Source organism: Muscardinus avellanarius (genome assembly GCF_963383645.1).
Source record: "Muscardinus avellanarius genome assembly, chromosome: 18".
Taxonomy (NCBI): domain Eukaryota; kingdom Metazoa; phylum Chordata; class Mammalia; order Rodentia; family Gliridae; genus Muscardinus; species Muscardinus avellanarius.
This window is the reverse complement of record NC_137804.1, coordinates 554,943-578,565: the sequence shown is the minus strand read 5'-3', so window position 1 is coordinate 578,565 and position 23,623 is coordinate 554,943. Positions and strand designations below refer to the sequence as shown.

The window sequence follows — 23,623 nt, the reverse complement described above, 5'->3', positions numbered from 1 at the left end:
GCTTCTAAAATAAGATAGTAGGAACAGTTGCAGTACTCTGTGAAAATACTAAAAATAGTGAATTGTGAAGTTTAAAAGGGTGAATTCCGGTGAAGATGAATTTTATCTCAATACAGATTATTATAAAAGCAAATCACTACAGTTCCTATCTTTTCTACATAACTGCTCTTATTTTCAATTTCTCTGCACTTACAAATTCAACCCAATCTTGCACACTAATTTATATGCCTTACAAAAATTGTTCTTATTCCCTCATTCACCAAGGACTCTGACTAGATGGCTGCTTCTTTCATTTAAGGCTACTTTAAACAAGACCTAGCCCAGCATGGTAGCTCACACTTGTTATCTTGGTACCAGGAGGCTGAGACAGGATGATCGCAGGTTCTCCGCCAGCCTCAGCTACTTAAGTGAGGCCCTCCACAACTTAATGAGACCCTGTTTCAAAATGAAGAATAAAAGATTGGGCTGGGCATGTAACTTGAAGGTAGACTGCCCCTGGGTTCAATTCCCAGCACTGCGAAAACAAAGAAATAAAGAACCTCCTCAAAGACTTTTTTGACTAATGGGCCCAAAGTTAGCATGACTGTCCTTGTGTCCCTATCCCACTCCCACATCACCAGCCACTGTCACATGAGCCACTCTTACTTTCTTCTTAGCAGTTCTCTCTCAGAAACCACATTGGCTATTAAACACACTGAAATATAAGCTCCCTAAAATAAGAAGCCGTGTTTGTCTGCTAACTAGAGATGGGAACAACGCACGGCAACACAGCAGGTACTCAGGAAGTGTTTGCTAAATGAATATTGGACCTATTACAAACAGACATAAGTACTTTTCCAGAATCCAGTATTAACGACAACAGCTAAACTTTCCATTTCATGTGTCTTCAACCACAGCCCGTACACTATGGTGCAAGTTCAAACGAGGAGAGGTGAAATTTTTCAATAATCCATGCATCGTGTTTGAAAAGGAAAAGGAAAGCCTATATTGAACATATCCTATTTAATTCCAGCTTTTATTCACCTTCTTAATTTAAAACATTATCACTTCACATGAAATTAAACAAAAGAAAAATTGGAGTTACCTCTTGTGGCTTTTAAAAAAAAGACTTCCTGGGCCTGGGCCAACATAATAAGACTGAGGGTCCCAACAGTATCTGGAGATATGTCCACGGTGGGCTCTCGGTTTAAGGCAGATAAAACCGTCTCTTTAATGTGTAAAAAGGCACCACTAGCAAACTAGATGAGGAGAAAAAAAATTTCTTTAAAATCTGTAAGAACTCAGCAAAACTTAATTTTGTTACACACACACACACACACACACACACACACACACACTTCAAATGTTAACTCAGTAAATCTTTACAATACTGAGCAAGACTGATCTAAAAATTCTGACTTACAGACAATACAGGTATCTTTCTGAAAGCCTAGAGTGACAAAAAGTTGAACAAAAATTAAATTACAAGGAAAAATAAATTGATGGCAAAAAACTGAGAGAGCCTATCTTTAGACATACTTCTTCAAAACTTAACTAAGGATGAATAAAACCTTAAGATGTTTTCAGCACTGAAATGTTCTTGCCTCATTCCCAAATTCATCTTTCAAATAGAAATGCTGTACTTAGGGGAACCCCGTCCCGCCCGCTGTGAATCATCCTATGTGGCCTCAGAGGCCCCACTGACTGTCCCCACAAATGCTCCTTAGTAAACTTCCTATCCCGATTTCATTTTGTTGAAGCTAATACTAAAATAACTTTGCTTTTACGAAGCAAATCACACTGAAAACAGGAAGAAGTAAGTGTCGAATGAAAAGGCACGTTAGAGACGTAGGCTACCCAGAGGTAACTCAAAGCTACAGTAGTGAAACGCGCATCCTGCTACAGTCAGTCTGGAAGCACTGTAAAATCGGACAGAAACACAAACCACAACAGTGAGAGATGGCGTCTCTCATGCACAGCTGTAAAACTGAGGTCTCAACAGAGCCAGAACTTGCCCACCGGCACGTGACAGCTTCTGGGTGGCAACTGGCCTGGACGAGGACCAAGCCCAACACCGCCAGTTCTTTTTTTTTTTTTTTTTTTTTTTTTTTTTCTAATTTTGTGGTACTGGGTATGGAACCCAGGGGCATTCTACCTCCAAGCAACACCCCCAGCCCTGTTTTTTTATTCTTTATTTTGAAACCGGGTCTCAGTGAGTTGCAAAGGGCTGTCTGCGAACCTGGATGCTCCTGCCTCAGCCTCCCGAATGCTGGGGTTACAAGCGCACGCCCCCAGCCCGGCCCTCCACCAGTTCTCCTTCCATCGCACGACGTGGCCTGCTGTCACACTCAGAGCGCACCATTGGTCAAGAACAACTCAAAAGGCCTCTAAGAGCTTCCAGGCCAATAAAATAGCTAAGTGGAACAGTTTCATATTTTAAAATATTTGCCACTTATGGCCCAGACAGAAAGGGTATGTACATGTTAGCCGTCTGTACCCATTCTAAGCCCACCGCAGGCCACAACCCTGTGGACGTGGTCTGCTCTAAGTATGTCCTCCTCTTCACTTCCTCAAACAGCACTCCTCACCTCCCCTCAATGCAAACGACAGGAAAGATGAGACTCACACCCCTGGGACAGCAAGCTCCATGGGAGGCAGTGCACCATGGGAAGGCAGCAGAGGGCCATTTCAAACTCCAGGAAACTTGGGGAAAACATCTGAAACCCAGGACTGCCCTATCGACGCTTCCAGCCCTAGTCACCTGTCTCGAAAACAGGAAGCGCATGAGATGACGCGCATCACGAGGTCTACCCAGAGTCAGATAATGACAACATCTGAACTGTGAATCAAACTACAAAAACACAGCTGGGCATGACATCCCCGAACTGCCACAAAACAGCATGCCATGCTAGTCATCGTTTAGTCTAAAATACAGATTTGGCCATCTGAGGAACATGACATGTCTGACCACACTTAAATATGTCCTGTCCACAAGTCCCAGAGCTAAACTTCTATTTTCTTGGTAGAGTTCTTAATTTTTGTAACACCAGTAAGATTTTAGGTGTGTTCACTCTGAGAAATCACATAAAAATGGACAAATGCTTTAGATGAAGTCACGTGTGTAAAAGGGATTCGCCGTAAGTGATGACACTGTCTCTCGCAGAATTCGTCGCTTTCCTTACGAGCTGCTGCGACCTGCCCGGCACTGTGCGGGGTGCTGGGTGCACGACGGTGAGGAAAGCAAACCTGGTCTGGAAGAGTTAAGCTTAATCAGGGGTTTCAACCAGAAGAATCGATTCATCTAAAAAGCTCATTGCTCTTCAAGAAAACGTCTGTCATACAAGAAGCCATCTATAAATCTAAGTCCAAATCATCGCCACTTTAACCCACGCCTGCAGCTCGCCCTGCAGCGAGGGCTTCGGCACCTGGTAATGCTTAGCGGCGGTCTTCAGTCCTTCGTCGGTATCCAGGTTCTGCTCCGCTGCAATCTGGCTGGCTAAGGCTGCACAGTTGAACAACACACAGCTCTTTTCATAGCCTAAGCTTGCAAGAGCTGAAAAATATTGAGAAGGAAAAACTTATCAGATTAATTTTTTCAAAAAGAAACACTATGACCTCTATCCCATTCGCTCACACACACACACACACCAAAAAAAAAAAAATCTTCCAGACCGGTCTCCCCCGCAGCTGCCCTGCCAAGCATTATTTCCACAATAATATTCTCATAATAAAAAGTCAAAGATCAACAATCATTTCTCTCCTTCCCTTTACTTCTATATGTTATTAGGTTCAGAACATACATCATTCTCAGGTCATTTCTCACTTAAATTCTTAAATTCAAGTAAGTGCGTCCCGCTTTCCTACCTCTCACAATCTACCTCCCCATCACACTGAAGGAGTCCCTCCTACCCACAGACGAGTCAGTGCGCGCGCCGCCTGGCCGGCCGTGCATACCCCACTGCTCAGGTCAGTACGCGCCTCAGAGGGCCAGCTGGTGAGCTGGCTGAAATGCAGCTCTGTTCAAAAATCTGCTCAAGTCATTATTTATGAGCATAGCTATTACTGTAAAAATAAAAACAAACAGAAGATAACAGGTGCTGATGAGGATGTAGAGAAACTGGAACCTTTGTACACTGTCGGTAGGAATGTAAAATGCTGTATCCTCCGTGGACAACAGTACAGTGGGTCCTCAAAAAATTAAAGCTGAGCCAGGGATGGTGGCACACTTGTAATTCCAAGTACTGGGAGGCTGAGACAGGAGGATCACAGGCTCCAGGTCAGCCGCAGCAACTAACCAAGACTCTGCTTTAAAAGAAAAAATACAATAGGACTCAGGTGTGTAGCCAAGGGGTAGAATTCCCCCTGTACCAGAGTCTCACTAACTTGCCCGGGCTGACCTGGAACCGGTGAGCCTCCTGACTCAGCCTCTCAAGTACTAGGATTACAAGTGTGCACCACCACACTTGAAAAAAGTCTGTTTTCTTTTAGGTGACCTGTATCTTTTCTCTTAGAAAAATTTTTATAATTTTTATCTTTCACGTTTAGAAATCTTAAAAGATCTAATTGGATCCTATTTTATTCAAGCATAGCATTTATTGTTGGCCCTTTAGTGGAACACTTTTATCTCTGTTCAGCCCTGGGAAATTTTCTTCTTTTTTTTAATTTTCTTATATCTCTTTCATAATTTCCGTGTGTGTGTGTGTGTGTGTGTGTGTGTGTGTGTGTGTGTGTTTCTCTCTCCCTCTGCCTTTCTCTCCCTTTTCCTCCCTTTCACTTTTCTCTTTGGAATACTTGACTAGTTGGATGTTAGCTGTTCTGAGTTTTTCACTCATAATTTTTTTTTTTTTTTTTTTTTTTTTTTTGGTGGTACTGGGGTTCCTGGAAGCCCTTCTACTTCTGGGCTACACTCCCAGACCTATTTTTTATTTTTATTTGGAAACAGGGTCTCTTAAGCCAGTGAGTGCAGCTGGCTTCGAACCTGCACAATCCTCCTGTCTCCGCTTCCCAAGCGTGGGGGTTACAAGCGTGCACCACCACGCCTGACTAATTCTTTCATTTTTAACTTCTTTGACTTTATATTCTTTCCAGGAAGCTGCCTAGATATTACTTTCTAACACTACTTTTGAAAAAATTTAGTGATCAAGTTTTTTTAATTCCTAGGCACTTTTTCTTATTCACCAGTTCTAAAAATTAACATCCTATTCTTGTTCTATGGATCTTTGGATCTCTTTAAGTATGCTAATTATGATCTCTGAAATAGTATCTTCTAAGCCAGGTACAGTGGTACACACCTATAATCCCAATACTTAAGAGACTGCAGGAGGATTGCAGGTTCAAGTAGAGCCTGGGTAACTTAGCAAAAACTTCTCTCAAAACAAAAAATAAAAAGGGCTGGAGGTATAGTTCAGGGATAAAAAGCCCCTGAGTACAATCCACAGTACCAAAAAAAGAAAGAAAAAGAAAAAAAACAGATTTCATCAGTAACTCTGGATTCTAAAAGGCAAGAGAATAAAGCCTTCAAGTTCTAAATAAATATAATAATTTTACTTTTAATTAATTTGTCAAATATATATTATAGCCAATATGCTGGAAAGGAAAGAGAGAAATTGGCAAACAGAGCACACAAGTCATAAACACAAGCGCCAACTTGTGCCGTTAGCTTTTGCCCTGAGTGAGGTGGGAAGTGGGAGGTTCCCCACACTCTCACAGCCCACACTGGAGAAAAGACCATGAGACCGGAGCCTGGCAGAACGGCTGCCGGAAGCCCAAGAGGTGACAGCGGCTCAGGAGCGGGAGACGGCTGGGACGGAACGAATAGGACCGCTGATGAGTAACTAGGATGTCGGCAAAGAAGTGCAACATGGTCAGGGATGATTCATTTTCCCTCAGCATCTGGGTGCCACAGTTTCAAACCAAATTCATAAAACAGACATGTTTTAACAGGAGAGATTCAAAAGTTTCCCTTTTCTTAGAAAGCTACTGAAGAATGTATTCAAGCAAAGAGGAAGATAAAATACACAAAAAACACTGGCATTAGCCTAGAAAAGTAGTAACAGTACATGGAAATAGGTAGGCAGCAGCTTTAGAGGCAACAGAAACCCAAGGCAGGCTCTTGAGGAAAGGGGACTCCCCCTTGAGAGAAACATCGCTCTGGAAAATCTTGGAATTATACTGAAAAGCACAGAATGTGGATGGTGATAGAATACAATTAAACCCGCTTTGAAAAGAAAACAAAGCAGCTGAGTGCAGTGGTGGACACCTGTAATCTCAATACTTGGGAGCCTGTGATAGGAGGACTGCAGGTTTGAGACCAGCCTCAGCAACCTCTTGAGGCTCTGTGCAACTTAGTGAGACCCTGTTTCAAAATAAAATAAGGCTGGAAGTATGGCTCAAAGGTTGAATGCCCCTGGGTTCCGTCCCCAATACTACAAAAAAAGGTAATATAAGAAAGTCATGATCCGAATTAAAAAAAAAATTGGTCTACATAGGATAGAAAAGTCAATAGGCTTCAAGAAAATTAAATATATTCTAATTAAGACATAAAAATAAACTATTAAATATCAGCCATGTATGTCAGGCCCATTACATTTCTCATAAACATTATCCCAAGTCATAGTCCCTTTTATTTCAACAATTTCTCATGTCTTGAGAAATTTTGTGAGAAAATTTCTGTTCCTACAATTAAACTGTATCTTTTTTTTCTTTATTTCTCCTATCTGAATTTAAACCTGGGATTTTTTTTACATCAATATTCAGCTCTCATCGGGTATGGTGGCACACACTTGTAATTCCAGTACTTGGGAGGCTGAGACGGGGATCGCACAGGTTTGAAGCCAATGTCCACTACTTAGTGAGGCTCTCCGCAACTTAGTGAGACCCAGTTTCCAAATAAAATAGAATCTGGGAGTATGGCCTGGAGGTAGAAGGCCTCTGGATTTCATCCCAGCACCACAAAAAAAAAAAAAAAAAAAAAAAAAAATCAGCTCTCCTTTCTTTGAAGAGCATTTTTTCTTAATATTCAACTATAATCTTGTTTCTCATTTTATCTCTTTTCTACATTTTTCAAAATGAGTAATATGGTTATAAATGTAGTTTTCTAATGTTCAAACAGTTGTGTTAAAAAAAAAACAATAAAAAGAATTAAGTTTAAGATCACCCAATATCCCACCTCCAGAAGTAATCACAGTTCATCTTGGAGTATTTCCACAAGCATGTACATATGTGCTCACATACCACCTTTCATAAGGTGGACGCTGCAGCATGTGTGGGTTCCTGGGACGCACATGCCAGTGAGCAGGAACCACACTGGGTTCGCTACGAGGGTGCTCTAGGGAACCACATCAGGACGCACAGGGGCTCAATGCACTTGCGCTGGTCTTTACCAGGCTTTCAGTCCATGTTCCATGCCTACGCCTTTATATATCAACAAGTACATATTTATCCCGTCAGTCTTAGTCTTCTAAAACTGCACAACATTCTAAAAAATGGGTAACAAGAAATGACTAAAGGACATTTTTTTTTTTTTTTTTGGTGGTACTGGGGTTCCTGGAAGCCCTTCTACCTCCGGGCTACACTCCCAGACCTATTTTTCCATTTTTATTTGGAAACAGGGTCTCCTAAACCAGCGCGCGCGGCTGGCTTCGAACCTGCGCGATCCTCCTGTCTCTGCCTCCCAAGCGCGGGGATGACAAGTGTGCGCCACCACGCCCGGCTAGGACATTTAATTTTTAATTGCTGCTACTAGAAACGCCTTGATTAACCCCTCCTCTCCATTCGTGCTCTGGCCTCCGCTTCCATGTCTCTACTCTATCCTGGTCCTTCCAAGGTCTGAAAGCTTTTCCTCGACCTCATCCCAGGATCTCTTCATTCCCCTGACTGGCTTTTCACACTTTTCTATTATCTGTCAGAGGACACAAATCTATAATTACCTAATGACAAGTATTCCCAAAACTATATCTCTTCTGAGTTTTAAAATCCCTTACTTAATGCCACCAGATGTAGCATAAAAAACTGAAAGGAATGTATACCAACAGGTGTTCCAGTTAACCCTTCCCTCCTCCGCACAGTCAGTCTCACTGCTGTAATGGCTCCCAAGTTCACCCTGCTCCGCGGACCCGCACGCGCCACACTGTCTACCCTCGAGACTTCTGACCAGTATCCCAACCGGTCTCTTCTCTGAAATCCAGAAATTCTCCATTCTTTCCTTGGCTTCATTAAATCCTACCCATATGACCTCAGAACGACAATCGTTCTAAGCCAGTTTGCTCAAGGCAAAAATAGTGCCTCTCCTCACTGGGCGATCGGGGACTTCTGTAAGATAATACATGCAAAGACCCTCCACAGTGCCTAAGCAGAGTGAGGGAACATTTATGTATAAAATGGGAAAGTACAAGCTCAGAAGGACAATGGTTACAATCTTCATAATCTACTTTTTAATATTATTGCCCTTAATAACCCCCAATTCAACGTATGATTTCAAGTCATAACAACAATGACTATTTCATTAATATGTATTGTATATTATATATACTATATATTTCAATTTCCTCACATATATAAAGTACATGCCTTTATATACCCTATACTTTATATACCTTATACAAGTATGTAACACATGATATATATGATTCTTAGCATGTAATCAATATATCACAGGAGGTATTAGTATTTACCACATCTCATACTATGATGTATCCTATATAGATGTATATAAACATATATACAGCATATGTATATATCATACATTATATGTTATATTAAAGTTATAAGCCAGGCGTGCACCAACATGCTGTCATCCCAGTACTTGGGAGGCTAAGACAGAAGGATCACAGGTTAGTGGCCAGCCTCAGCTACTTAGTGAGGCCCTGCTTCAAAATAAAGAATAAAAAGTCAGGCTAGGGGTATTGCTCAGAGGTAGACTATCCCGGGCTGGGATGTAGCTCAGTGGCAAAGCACCTGCTTTGCAAGTATGATGCTCTGGGTTCGATCCCCGGTTCCAAAAAAAAGAACCCCTTTAAAAAAAAAATAAGCTAAGAGGTAGAATATCCCTGGGTTTAATCCCCATTACTCCCCAAAAAAGTTCTACTAATATTACTCACCACCACTCACTAGAGCCTGAGCACTGCTCTGAGGACTCTGTAAGTGTTCACTCTGAATTCACAGAGATCGAGACCAATGAGATGAAAAGCAGTACCCACTCCACAGGGGAGGAACTGAAGGCACAGAAAGAACACCTCGCCTAGGACACTGCCTGGCAAGGCACAGGCCCACTACAAATATTTTTAAATTGCATAAAAATTTTGAAGTTAAAAAAGAAAACAAGCCGGGCGTGGTGGCGCACACTTGTAATCCCCGCGCTTGGGAGGCAGAGACAGGAGGATCGCGCAGGTTCGAAGCCAGCCGCGCGCGCTGGTTTAGGAGACCCTGTTTCCAAAATGAAAATGTAAAAAATAGGTCTGGGAGTGTAGCCTGGAGGTAGAAGGGCTTCCAGGAACCCCAGTACCACCAAAAAAAAAAAAAAAAAGAAAGAAAGAAAGAAAACAAGAGCCGGGCATGTTGACGCACACTTGGAATCCCAGGATTTGGGAGGCTGAGACAGGAGGATTGCACAGGTTCAAAGCCAGCCTCAGCTACTTAGTGAGGCGCTCAGCAACTTAGTGAGACCCTGTTTCCAAATAAAGTATAAAATAGGTCTGGGAGTATAACCCGGAGCTAGAAAGCCCCTGGGTACCACCTTGAAAAAAAAAAAAAAGATGTAAAATATTTTAGTATTTAACATAGTCATTAGGCCTAAAACAAGTGGTTAGGCCAAGTTTTCTACCATTTTTATTAAAAATTACATACCTAATTTTACAGATCCTCCAAAAAGTGAGCCTTTATCAAAAGCATCCTTCCACGTAAAAGTCAAGCAGATCTGGGTAGAAAGGAAAAAGGAAAGTTATCTTACCATCTTGGATCTCATTAAACACTAAATCTCTTCTGAAGAAGAATCCACAGTGAAGAACAGGACAGAAACTCAAATAAAACATCTCCTCTAGCCTCAGCCAATTCCTTCTCTGGACCACATTTTTTTTTTTTTTTTTTTTTAAGAAAGAGTAAAATACTAGCACTAGAATACTTCAAAATGACATTCTGGATCGGTAATCACAAATACCATCGCACACATCTTACAAACACACACATATGGTTAAACAGAACAAGCACTTAATAAATGTCATCAAATAAGCAAAGATAAGCAAAGGCAATAGAGATAACAGGTTTTCTATGAGATAAAATTAAAAACAACTATTAAGGAAGGAAGAGAACAGTTTCTTGGGGGGAGGGATGAGAGGATTTTTTTTATCTAAATAGCAGTTGTACCAGGAGATTCACTTTGTGAAACTGAAGCTACACCTCGTTTCATTTAAATTATGTATTACGACCCAATAAAAATTAACTCCACTAAAGAAATTTTCAAACACACACAAAAACAGAAATGACAATAATGAACTCCCATACACTCCTCAGCAGTTTCAGCCTTTTGTTTTCTCTGGCCCATCTACTCCCTACCACCACCCATCCACACACTTTTCTTCATGGAATATTTTAAAGCAAATCTCAACATCTGATTATTTCACCTGTAAAAACAATAGTATAGGAATATTTATAGTGCGTTTCTTAGCGTCAGGCGTAGTGGCGCACGCTTGTAATCCCGGAGCTTGGGAGGCAGAGACAGGAGGATCGCGCAGGTTCGAAGCCAGCCGCGCTGGCTTAAGAGACCCTGTTTCCAAATAAAAAGTATAAAATATGTCTGTGAGTGTAGCCCGGAGGTAGAAGGGCTTCCAGGAATCCCAGTACCACAAAAAAAAGTGCTTTTCTTATACTATCTTAAAATTTAGAAGTACTACAGTTTAAAACATTTATCAAGTCTCCCAAATAAAACTATGAGAAATTATCAACATTTTCTACAGCTAGCCTTTAAGAGAAAATGAAGTTGGCGTGCTTACAGTTAAATGCAAATGTAATTTGGGCCAATAATTTTTAAAGCACTGAGACTAATACTTCCTGAATTATATAGTTTCCTTCTTAATTCTTTAACAGTCAAGAGATTGGACATAGCAGATTTTATTAATCAATCAATACATAAATCTTCTATTGATATAAAACAGAGTCCAATGTTATATGTGAGCCACAGAAATGCCTGGAGGAATTACATAAGTAGAAGTCCAGGAAATTCTTCAAGAACATGCATTCATATCAGACAAACCTAAACACTTCTAAGTTATGTGACATTATCGTTGTTTGGGGGGGGGGGTACTGGGGATGGAACCCAGGGGTCATTCTACCTCTGAGCTACACCCCCAGCCCTTTTTTTATTCTTTATTTTGAAACAAGGTCTCACTGAGTTGCAAAGGGCCTCCCTAAGTAGCTGAGGCTGTCCACAAACCACGATCCTCCTGTCTCACTCAGCCTCCCAAATACTGGGATTACAAGTATGCACCACCATGCCCAGCTTGATACTAACTTATAAAAAAAATGCCTAAACAAATAAAACAATATTACTGATCTTAATTTTCAAAATACCATGAATGGATGGAAATGGGGAATCTGCCATTACTATACAAATTCAAGTCAAAATTAATGACTTACCTGATTTTCAGAAAAGGGGAATTTTGGTTCAATGGAGCAAATTTGATCATAATATCTAAAAAGCAGAGCAAATTGATAATTAGCAGAGCTGACGGTAACACACATTTATATAAATACAACTGGTATGTGTATACAACAACTATTCATGAAGTGACCCACCAATCTAATTCAATCAGCTATTTTAAAGCTAATGGATTTTTTTTTTTTTTTTTTTTTTTTTTTTTTTTTGGTGGTACTGGGGTTCCTGGAAGCCCTTCTACCTCCGGGCCACACTCCCACGGGCTACACTCCCAGACCTATTTTTTAACTTTTTTTAATGTGGAAACAGGGTCTCTTAAGCCAGCAAGGCTGGCTCCGAACCAGCGTGATCCTCCAGTCTCCGCCTCCCAAGCACGGGGATAACAAGTGTGCGCCACCACGCCCGGCGATGGATGGTCTTTTAATGTGTAAGTCAAGAGCTAAGTATATGAGCTAAGTATACTAGAGCTAAGTATACGTAATGAGGTCGGGCGTGGTGGCGCATGCTTGTCATCCCCGTGCTTGGGAGGCAGAGACAGGAGGATCACGCAGGTTCGAAGCCAGCAGCGCGCCTGGCTTAGGAGACCCTGTTTCCAAATAAAAATGTAAAAATAGGTCTGGGAGTGTAGCCCGGAGGTAGAAGGGTTTCCAGGAACCCCAGTACCACCAAAAATAAATAAATAAATAAATAAATAAATAAATAAATAAATAAATAAATAAATAAATGTAATGAAAACACTGAGCTTTTTTAAAGCTCATACGCAGCACCAGACAGTTATCAACTATGATTTCTTAGTAGAGCTGAGAAACAAAAGCAGGGTAAGTGTCTAGCATGTATTTTCTAAATGTTCTTACTCCAAAGGCCTGGAAGCAATTATACCCGCAACAGCAGGGAGCACACCTTGTGCCCAGATAGACTGTGTCCTCTAAAAGGGGCCCAAGTTCTGAGAGAGACGGCCCGATCCAAGACCAAGACCACAAAACTCAAGACTCAGGTCTAAAATATCCTGATGGAGCTGCGTGTGCTGGCTCACTTGCAATACCCTGACTTGAGAGGCTGGCACAGGAGGACCACAGGTTAAAAGCCAGCCTCAGCAAATTAGTGAGGCTCTTGGCAACTTGGTGAAACAATGTTTTCAAATAAAAAACAAAATGGGTCTGGGAATGTAGCATGTAGGTAGAAAGCCCTAGAAGCACAAAATAAAATAAAATAAAATAAAACATAAAACAAAATGTCCTGATGTGCCAGAAGGTGATGAAGTAATCACAAAATGATGAGGAATATGTTTAAAAAAAAAAAAGACAACTTTAAGGGGCTCCCACTAGTTATGTATAAAATAATTTAAATAAGTAATAGTAACAGATCATAATCCACTGAAGAAAATAAGAACACCATTCTGAAGTAAATAAGTGAATAGAGAAGAGAGCGCTACTCTCTTGTACAATGGCAACTTAGAACTAGAAGAAATGATAGAGTTAGAAAAGTCACCATTTAAGACTGGTCAGAGTGGTATAATATCAGATTCTGGTAATATTTATCAGTGATGCTAAAAATAATGAAAGTTTGATAGGAAATAGGTACCAAAGAGCCTCAATTCATCTCTGTACAAAATCTGTAGTAATTAAGTACAACATATTCATTAACTGTATGGTCAAGAAACCTGACAAACACCATCTCAGCCAAGTGAGAAAGAGTAACACCACCACAAACAGCACACCTGTGGTCTCAGCACTTGGGAGGCCAGCCTCAGAAACTTCGCAAGACCCTGCCTCAAACTAAAAATTAAAAAGGAATGGGGTAGGAAGCAGCTCAGAGGTAGAACACCCCTGGTTTTAGCCCCCAGTACTAAAGGAAAAATAAGAAAACATGGCATCAATTCACTGCTATGCCTATGCAGAAATCACAGGGAAATATAAGGCAAAACCTTACAGAGGGGCATTCCACACAGCAACTAGCCTGGACTCCTCCTAAAGGTCACAGAAGACAAAGCTAAGGAACTGCTCCAGATGGAAAGAGACTAAAGACACACGGCGATAGGCCAGATCCGGGACCCACAAACAACATCACAGAGGAAATTAGCAAGATTGAAACAAATTCTGTGTATTAAACGGTAGTATCAAACCAATGCCAATGTCCTAATCTTGAAAACTGTCAAAGAGTTAATGTTACACGGAGCCTATCCTCGTATTTAGGAAATAAACTTTGAAATATTAAGTACCGAAACCCTTTAACCGAATCCCATTATATTTGAAGTCACACTGAAAAACTCTGCCAAGGTGTCATGTCAGCTGACCATCACCAGCTCTTGGGCCCTCTCAGGAGCCCTCTAAACACACAGGCAATGGATTGCACTCTCCTGCCCCAGGCTTCACCTGTCCTTCCCCTGACCTGAGAACATCTCCCCTCACCATTTCCCACGTTCTCGTCTGGGCTGGCGTGACTTCAGGGAAGCCTTTCTTCACCATTCATTCAACAAATGCATACTGGGAGGATGCTACGTACCAAACACAGTTCCGGGACACAGGAATTCAGCAGTAAGCAAACACTTAAAATTCGGTGCTTTTGTGACTCTCAATGAAGACAAACAAGATGAATAAGTTTAAAATATATGCATGAGCCAGTTGTGGTGGTGCACGCTCGTAATCCTAGTACTGAGAAGGATGAAACAGGAGAATCACAGGTTCACCGCCAGCCTCAGCTACTTAGTGAGGCCCTCAGAAACTTAGTGAGACTCTTTCAAAATAATAAAAAATAGGGCTGGGGTATAGCTGAGAGGTAGAATGCCCCTGGGTTGCAAAACAAAACAAAGTGCTAGAGGTGTAGCTCAGAGGTAGATTACCCTTGGGTTCAATCCATAGCACCCCTCAAAAAAAAGTTCTGTGATCAAATGACTCTTACATAGACCAGCAAACGTCTTACCCCATCCATAATACCCTTTATCCCTCTTACATCTTTAGTTTTTCCATAGCACTTAGCACTGTACCTTTTTTCTGTTTTTGGCAGTAGTTGGGGTTGAACCCAGAAGTGCTTTACCACTGAGCTACATCCCCAAGTCCTAAAAATAGGGTTCCATCCCCAGCCCTATTTCTTTATTCTTAATTTTGAAACAAGGTCTCACGGAGTTGCAGAGGGCCTCACTAAGCAACCAAGACTGTCCACGAACCTCGATCCTCATGTCTCAGCCTCCCAAGTACTGAGATTATAAGCCTGTATAACCAAGCCTGGCTTAATTTTTTTTTTTTTTTAAACAGAGCCTCAAGAAGTTGCTAGGCTGTCCTGGAACCCCAAGTACCAAGATGACAGGCATATACTACTATGTCCGGGTAACTACATAACTTTTTAAAATATTTTTAAAACAGCCTGAGTAGAGAATGCCTGAAGGACGCAATGGAGCGAGTCAGAAGGTAAGCAGAAGGTAACTGAGAGGAGCGGATGCCAAGACACTGGGAGGACAGGCCAAGAGGCCAGCAAGCTCGCACAGCCAGCAGAGGAGGAGAGCGTGGAGACGGTCGCAGGAGCAACTATGCCTGGCGGGCATCTTTCCCATTTGCAGTAGAAGCTGAGCTAGCAGAAGGTCTGGAAGGAGAACAAGACCAAATCGACTTTCACGAGTCACCATGGCTTCCAGAACCCAGCTGCAGGGCTCGAGGGCAGAGGGAAGACGTCAGACAGGGAGCTCCTGCAGCATCCAGGGAGACGCGCAGACCAGGGCGGCGCAAGTCACCAACCTCACAAGCCCGCTGTAACCAGCGCCCCCTGGACATTCCTTCCTGACTTCATCACAGCTCACAATGTTACTTGTGGATTATGCTCGTTATTTTTTCTCTTGGAAGAATGCTAAATTCTACCATGCAGATACTGGTCTGTTTGCCCGGTTTTGTTGCTAGCCCCCAAACAAAGTGAATCAGTAAAATGCAGAGTCTTTAAAACAGCAACTGTCCTTCCTACCTCTGAAAAAATAAAAACCATGACTTTCTGTTTTGAGAATGAACAAGAACCTACCAAAGGACAAGCCCACAGCGGGGCACAGCACGGCCAAGCGAGCAAGGCACCAGAGGAAGGACGGCATGCCCACCCCGGCCAACAGAGCTAAAGCCCGAGCCGGCTCTGAAAGGGCCCCAGGCTTCGCCGGGAAGAGGCAAGTCAGGAAGGCGTACAGCACCTGCTAAGGCTCCCGTGCAGCCCTTTTTCCTGGGTGGGCCACCCCATCTGCTGAGCACAGGAAGTCCTTAGCTGTCCAACTGCCATCAGCAGGAGACATTCTCTGAAGGAAAAGTGCCCAGTCTGTTGGAAAGCAACCGTAGAAAAGAGTGGCCAGCACGGTCAGCTCACTGTCTGTCCCAGTGAAGCCCACACTTCAGCACACCCTTCTCTCCTCCGGGAGAGCCCAGACCTTTCAACAGGGCGACAGAGCTGGAAAGAACAAGGTAGCGTGTTGAGCTGCCAACTCAGGGACTGAGACTCTACCGTCTGGCACAGTCACTGTCTTGGAGCGCCGAGATGGACGCGGCACGAGATGGACGCGGCACGAGATGGACGCGGCACGAGGGCGTCTAGGCAGCAGTGGCCAGCCCACAGGCCAGCACTGGAAGCAGGGTGCGGGACCCAGCGCGGGCGCAGCGAGCCGCCAAAGCCCAGAGCACTAACTCACTGTGCGGTGCCCACTGCCAAACCAAGACGGGCAGCTGGACGGGCCTCATTCTGCTGACCACTACTATGAGTAAGAAGCAAGCAAGGAAGAATAGGAAACAATGTTACCTGCGCCACAAACTGGACAGGAAAAGAAAGACCAAACAGAATGTACTACATTTTTATACCCATTTTCTTCAGGTTAACTCACAGAACTTGCACTAAGTCAAAGAACACTGCTTTTATATTCTATAGTCAGATGATTAGACACTACAAGATGGAATCCTCAAGGTAAACAGCTATCTTAGGTAATGGAGGCTGAAACAGAAGTACACGGGGCAGCCTCGGGGCGGCAGCTTCGGGGCCAGCACTAGACTACAGTCCTGGTCATCTGGGAGTCTGAGGCTGGAAGACTGCAAGTGCTGGAAAAAAAAGGGGGGGAGGGAGTGTTGTAGGAAATAATGCTAAGGATTGTATTTTAACAGACTTTAATTTAGAAATGAGTACATTTTCAATCATTTATTTTAAATTTAAAATCCTAAACATACTGAAAAGATTACACAGTAGGCAGAACTCGGGCTTTCAAATCTGATAACCCTGTGCAAGTTTTTCAATCTCTCTAAAGCCTTCAAGCTACTGTAAGGGTAATACACCCTTCTGTGTGAGTAACAAATGATACAGTACATAAAATGTTTAAAACAGTGTCTAAACACAAAGTATGTAGGTAACAAAGTAGCTATAAGTTATTATTTTGTAACAATATAGAAGTGGTTTTATATGTTCTCTACTAATTTATAAAACTCAGTCACTTTAAAGCAAATACATAATAGCTTAGAGCTGTTTGCAGTACAACACAGGTATAATCTCAGTACCTGGGAGACTGACACAGGAGGATAGCACCTTCAAGGCTAGTACATGGTTAACTTAGGGAGACCTTGTTTCAAAATATAAAATAAAATAGGGCTGGGGATGTAACTCAGAGGTAGACAACCCTGGGTTCACACACACATATACACAAAATATACACATGTATACATATACTATATATATATTAGCTTAATTTTAAAATCTCATGGGAAAGGCATAGAGTGTGGCTCACTGGCAGAGTACATGCTTAGCATGGGCAGGCCTGCAAAAAGATAAATTAAAATCTTATAGGGGAAAAAAAACTAAGCAATGAATCCATTTCTTTGAAAATAACAAAGACAGGTACAGGATAAATTCCTACCAGAAGTTCTACTTCTTAGAAAGTTTTTAAGAGAAAGATACAAGGATTAAGAACAACCAATTTACATTAACCAGAAAAATACTCCACAGCAAGTTTCTATAACACTGTATATCTCAAATATGTATTTAGGGCTATGGACTTTAAACCAGGAACTAGTAGGAGAAACAAGAGGAACTGGGCCAGCGTTACGAGCCAACGTTCACAGGTCCTTCCTGAACCTTGCTATCAGCCTTCTTTCTTCACCCCATGTGTCACATGAAACATCCTAACGAAGGACTGCTGCAGCAGAGTATGGGAGAAAGCAACCAGTCAAGCACTCAGGACCTCAGACAAATCCCACCCAAAAGTCAGCTATACAGACTTAAATTTTTTGTGTATATAAAAATTTTGTGTATAAATGATTATACAGAATGATGATAGGCCTAATAAGCTGTTATTTACATCGGAAACTTCAAAACAAAGAGAAACACATCAGATTTTAAATCTTCCTTTAAATTTTCATGTTTATTCATCTATCCAGAATAAAATTATAGGCCCAAACTAAGGTATGGCAACTGCAGATATTCCTCAAGACCAGGAACCAAACATAATACATCTTTATGTCCTGTGCACTGTCTCCTGCACCGTGGTTCAGAAGCTCTACATAAGTACTTGATTAAGAAATTAAAGCAATGTCCTTAGTATATTATCATCTCAGTATCTTTACACCCGACCCAAGAATCAGAATTTGAGCAAGAGCTGTGAAGTATAATGGAACGATAATATTTTCTTTCCCAATCTAGAAAATATTCATGTTTGGTATATGCCTATAATCCCAGTACTTGGAAGGCTGAGACAGGGGGATCACAACTTAGTGAGATCCTCAACAACTTAGAGACCCTTTTTCAAAATAAAAAGCTGGGGGTATAGCTTCAAGGTAAAATGTTCCTGAGTTCAATCCCATACCAAACCAAAAAAAAAAAAAAAAACTGCAAGCTATGAAATATCAATATAAATATCATATATAAGTGTCAGGAGGACGCAGCCAATGCACACAAAAAATATATATAGTCCCAAATTAAATATCCTTACTATATTAAAAAAGAAAAGATGGAAGGCCATTCAATATAAAAGGGTAGAAAAAGAGGAAAAATCAGGGATTGGAGCCTGTAGAGCAACGAGGCCATTGCCCGGGCCTGCAAGGCCGGGATTGGAGCCTGCCATGCAGCAAGGCCGGTGCTGGGACCTGCGAGGCTGGGATCCGAGCCTGCTGAGTGACAAGGCTGGGACCAGGGCCTGTTGCACAGCAAAGGGCCAGCGGGTCCCTGCAATTGTGTAGTCAGGAAGCACTTGAAGCTGCCACTGTCTCACCCCATCTCTCAGCAGATCTCCAGATCCAAGTGACCTCTATTAAAAATTTGGGTGTGAGTGGATCATCTCATCAAAGTCGCTCACCTTCTGGCTGTCATGATTTCAGCAAATAGGAAATAGTGTGGAAAATAAAAGTAGGAGTTCCAAGGAAGAGATAAACTGGAATGGATCAGATGTGGAGAAGCAGAAACTCTAAAACATTATTGGCAGGATTGCAAATTAATGCAACCACTTTGAAAAACAGCATGGAAATCCTCAGAGGAATGAAAACGAACTTACCATATGACCCAGCAATACCACCTATGAGTATCTACCCACAAAAATGAAAACCAAACTACCAAACCAATGCATTAGTACCTATGTCCATAGATGCACAATTCATCATTCCCAAACTATGGAACCAGCCAAGATGTTCATCAAGAGATGAGTGCATTACAAAACTATGGGATGTGTACACAATGGAATTTTACCCAGCCATAAAGGAGAACAAAATTATGGCATTTACAGGGAAATGTCACAAAGAAATAAGAAATCAGATGCTTTCCCTAATATGCAAAAACTAGGAAGAAATGGGTAATAGGAGGAACTCTAGTTGAAGAGGCCCTATAGAGGAGCAATTAAGGTGACCTATCTGAGGGGATTGGAGGGGGTAAGATGGAAACTCTTTAAAACATATAATAAATATATTTAAGCAAACATATCAATCACTAAATCAAGCATGGGGAGGGAGGGAATGGGATGGGGATTGGATAAAGGTTAATTGGGTGATGTATGCATGTATATCTCCACAAGTTTTTTATTCCATTAAGATGTTTGACTACAATGCACCAATAAAAATATATTAAAAAGAAAAAATATAACACCAGGCATGGTGGCACACGCTTGTAATTCCCGCACTTGGGAGGCTGAGAAAGGAGAATAATGCAGGTTTGAAGCCAGCCTCAGCTGGTTTAAGAGACCCTGTTTCCAAATAAAATATAAAATAGGTCTGGGAGTGTAGCCCAGAGTAAGATTAGGCCCCTGGGTTCCATCCCCAGTACCACCAAAAGAAAAAAGAAATATATATATATAATTAAAATTATTTTTAAATTATTTTTAAAAATATACCATAATACAAAGTTTAGTAGTAAACATTAAAACACAAACAAGAAATGGATCGAAAGATTTTTAGAACATACCAGGGGAAAAAAGATAAATTCCCAGAAAATGTAAATAACTCCTACAAATCAGTAAGAAAAAACAAACAGTCAGGTAGGGAATGGGCAAAAGAAAATAACAAGTCATAGAAAAAGAAACTAAAGAACCAGGAAACATAAAATGTTCAATACTCGGCAAACTAAGGTCAATGCACACTAAAACAAGTACCATCTCAGCCATCAGTTCAGCAAAGCACAGTAACTTAGTGAATGTGGCAACGTGTGGAGGAACAGAAAAACGTGTATACCTGCTGATGGAAATATGAACTGATACAGCCACTGTGGAGAGCTGAAAAGTCAAATGCCCGCCTCTTCCAGGTGAACAAAGACATCGGAAGACACCTTCGCTTGCTTCCTCCAAAACCCCACTTAAAAAAATGAATACAGGCTGGAGGTGTGGCTGGGTGGTAAAGGTGCAAGGCCCCTGGTTTAATCTCCAGCACCAAAACAAAACAAAAGGCATCAATGTACAAGCACAGAGAGAATGGGACCGGGCACAGCAGCATAAAGGGCCTCAAACAAAGTTTCCAAACAGATGAAAAAGCAATGAAAGACTGGGAAAAGCTGAGATCTGTCTAAACTCAAAGAAAGCCAAGAGAGTTAGAAACCAAAGGATCTGCATTAAGAAGCGTGAGGTACCTCTAAAGCCAGGCGTGGGGCGCACGCTTGTAACCCCAGTACTTGGGAGGCTGAGACAGGAGGATAGCAGGATCACGGCCAGCCTCGGCTGCTTAGCGAGGCCCTCCACAATTTAGTGAGACTGTGTTTCAAAATAAGGAATAAGAAATTGAACTGGGGGTGGAAGTCAAAGGTAGAATGCCCCTGGGGTCCATCCCCTGCACCGCGCACACACAAAAAAAGCATGAGGCACTTGTAAAGACAGGAGTTGACCAGAAGCTGACAAGAGAGGGTACGGTTGAAAAATGTTTGAAAGAAACCTTCAGGCCGGGCGTGGTGGCGCAGCTGGTAATCCCAGCATTCGGGAGGCTGAGACAGGAGGATTGTGGTTCGCCGACAGCCTCAGCTACTTAGTGAGACCCTCTGCAACTCAGTGAGACCCGGTTTCAAAATAAAGAAGAAAATATAGGGCAGGGGGTGTAGCTCGGAGGTCGAATGCCCCTGGGTTCCATCCCCAGACTCACACAAAAAAAAGAAAGAAAGAAAAAGAAACCTTCAGGATCCCAAACCCTCAACTCTGCGGGCAATTCACTCAGAAAAAATGTTAGGGGCATCAAGCACTGGTAAATGGTTTACATGTTTATTATATAGTTTTATATTTATTTGCTCACTCTAACCCTACTAAAGGAGCAAAAGGTGAAAAAAAATCTTCATATTTCCTGAATGACTATGCTAGGATTATAAAAAGGTGACAGGTTCAGCCCGGCGTGGCGCTCGCTTGTAATCCCAGAACCAACCAGCATCAAACCAAGTGATCCTTATAGTCCAACAGTTCTAGTTCTAAAACTGAGAGCAAGGACGCCATTATCTCTGGGTGATTTATTCACTATCTCTTCCTTTAGGGAACCAACCTTTCCTCTGTCCAATCCAATATTGCTTCGATCCATGGAGGACAGAAAAAACCAGCTGATGTAGACAAAACTCAGCAAATTGGCGCATTTCTCTAGTGACCCAGACAAAAGTCATATTAAATTAGCCTATTTCCCACCATCATAACTGGGTGCAAACAAACCAAATTAGAGGCCTCCAGAGACTTTCACCAGAGCTAATAAGAAAGTATACCCACAGATCATCATAATTATATGAGTCCATGGTATCTCTCTTGATGAATGAACAAAGCTCTCCTAAGAAGGAAGCATCACGGAGACATGATCTCCAGTGATATCTTTTTTTTTTTTTTTTTTTTTTTTTTTTGGTGGTACTGGGGTTCCCGGAAGCCCTTCTACCTCCGGGCTACACTCCCAGACCTATTTTTACATTTTTTATTTGGAAACAGGATCTTCTAAGCCAGTGCACGCGGCTGGCTTCGAACCTGCGTGATCCTCCTGTCTCTGCCTCCCAAGCGCGGGGATCACAAGAGTGCGCCACCACGCCCGGCTTTCCAGTGATATCTAAAGCTATGGAAGAAACCTCCCTAAACTTTCAGTCACCAGAGTAAGTCTTTTTTTAGCTTAAGCTAGTTTAACCTGAGTTTCTGCTACCTGCACCCTAATACAACTGTTTCTTCTATGAAACGAGTATTTATTACACATAGGAAATGAGATCATAAAACGCCACAAAAATATTCTGTCAAGGTTAATTGTTCAGGGACACAAAAAGAACCCCCATTAAATACAAAATGAGCCCAATAAGCATTTGCTAAAATCAACTTATCCCATTAGGTGCATGCCTGTTTGTAAGCTGCTTGTAAGCAAACTGCTTTGAGCAACCCATCCTTCAAGTTTTATTTCCAGTAACCATAGTTCCACACTTAGAACTCTCCACCCGTCGCTGGACTGACTCTGAATTTTAAGAGGATCCGGACAGACAGACATGGGTCCAGTGTCTCGATTCCCCCAACTTCCCTCAAGCAACTACTATTATGAAATCTTGATTCCGACCAAGAAAAGTCTTATGACAGCTACAGGAGGGGGGGGGGGGAAGAGGGCGATGAATTGGGAGGGAGAAGGAAGTTTTCATCCTGAAAGCCAAAAAAGTAAAAACTAGTTGAGGAGCCAGGGTGACAGATGAAACCGGGACGCGGCCGCCGGTCCCCTGCCCCGGGAGACCTAGGACGGGCTGGGAGCGAGGGCGGGCCGGCGGGCCAGCCGGGCTCACCGGGAAAGAATGCAGACCACACCTACACTCGCGGCCGGCGGGGCGGGCGGGGCGGGCGGCCGCAGGCCCAGGCCGGAGCGGGCAGGGGCCGAGGCCGGAGCGGGCAGGGGCCGAGGCCGGAGCGGGCAGGGGCCGCGCCCACCTGAGCAGCGTCTCCAGCGCGCCCTCGTGCTTGTCGAGCGGGCGGCCGAGCGCGGCCCGGCGCAGCTTGCTGAGCTCCTCGGCCGCGCGGCAGTACTGGGCCTGCTCCTCGCCGCCGCTCGGGTACGTCTGCTGGATGAACTTCACCAGCGGCTTGGCCAGGTCCACCTCCGAGGTCTTCTTCAGCTGCATGGAGATGAACGTCGCCATGATGAGCAGGCCGGAAAAGGAAAAAAAAAAAAGAAGGCCGGCGGGGACCGACGAGGGCCGAGGCGCCGCGGCACCGGCGGCGGGCGGACGTGCGCTCCCCTTGCGCTCCGGGTCCGGCCACTTCCGGGAGCCCCGCGCAGGCGCACTGCGGCGCGCGGTCACGTGGTCGCGCGCAGCCCCGGGCTCCTGACGCGCAGCCCCGCTGCCTCGGCTGTCCCCTTGCGCCGGCCTCCCGGGATGGGTGGGCTGGACGCCTTGCGGTGGGAAGATCTCTCTCTCTTTCTCCTCTCCAGTAAGGTTCCGGTGAAGAGTAACTGATACACGTTCACCTGCGCGAGGATGCAGCGACCTGCCCCAGACCTGGCAGCCCCGGGGTTATGGTGAGCTCTGGTCCTCAGTTACTGTAGATGGTCGGCTGTGCACAGCTTCTGGGAGCACGGTGCACGGGGCGCCTGGTGGGCAGGGTCC

At 43.2% G+C, this 23,623-nt stretch overlaps 1 protein-coding gene across 3 annotated transcripts in view; it reads right to left on the bottom strand.

The window, feature by feature from the left end:
* The window catches only part of PDCD6IP (programmed cell death 6 interacting protein), a gene marked incomplete at both ends in the record, with an annotated part of 50,282 nt that extends 27,127 nt beyond the window's left edge, over window positions 1–23,155 (bottom strand). For all 3 annotated transcript variants that reach the window (XM_080714906.1, XM_080714907.1, XM_080714908.1), the window contains 5 exons: window positions 1,085–1,238; window positions 3,405–3,532; window positions 9,823–9,892; window positions 11,608–11,662; window positions 22,947–23,155. In XM_080714906.1, the coding sequence (XP_080571032.1) occupies window positions 1,085–1,238; window positions 3,405–3,532; window positions 9,823–9,892; window positions 11,608–11,662; window positions 22,947–23,155 (616 nt within the window). The remainder of the gene's footprint in view (window positions 1–1,084; window positions 1,239–3,404; window positions 3,533–9,822; window positions 9,893–11,607; window positions 11,663–22,946) is intronic.
* Window positions 23,156–23,623: the final 468 nt, after the last annotated feature.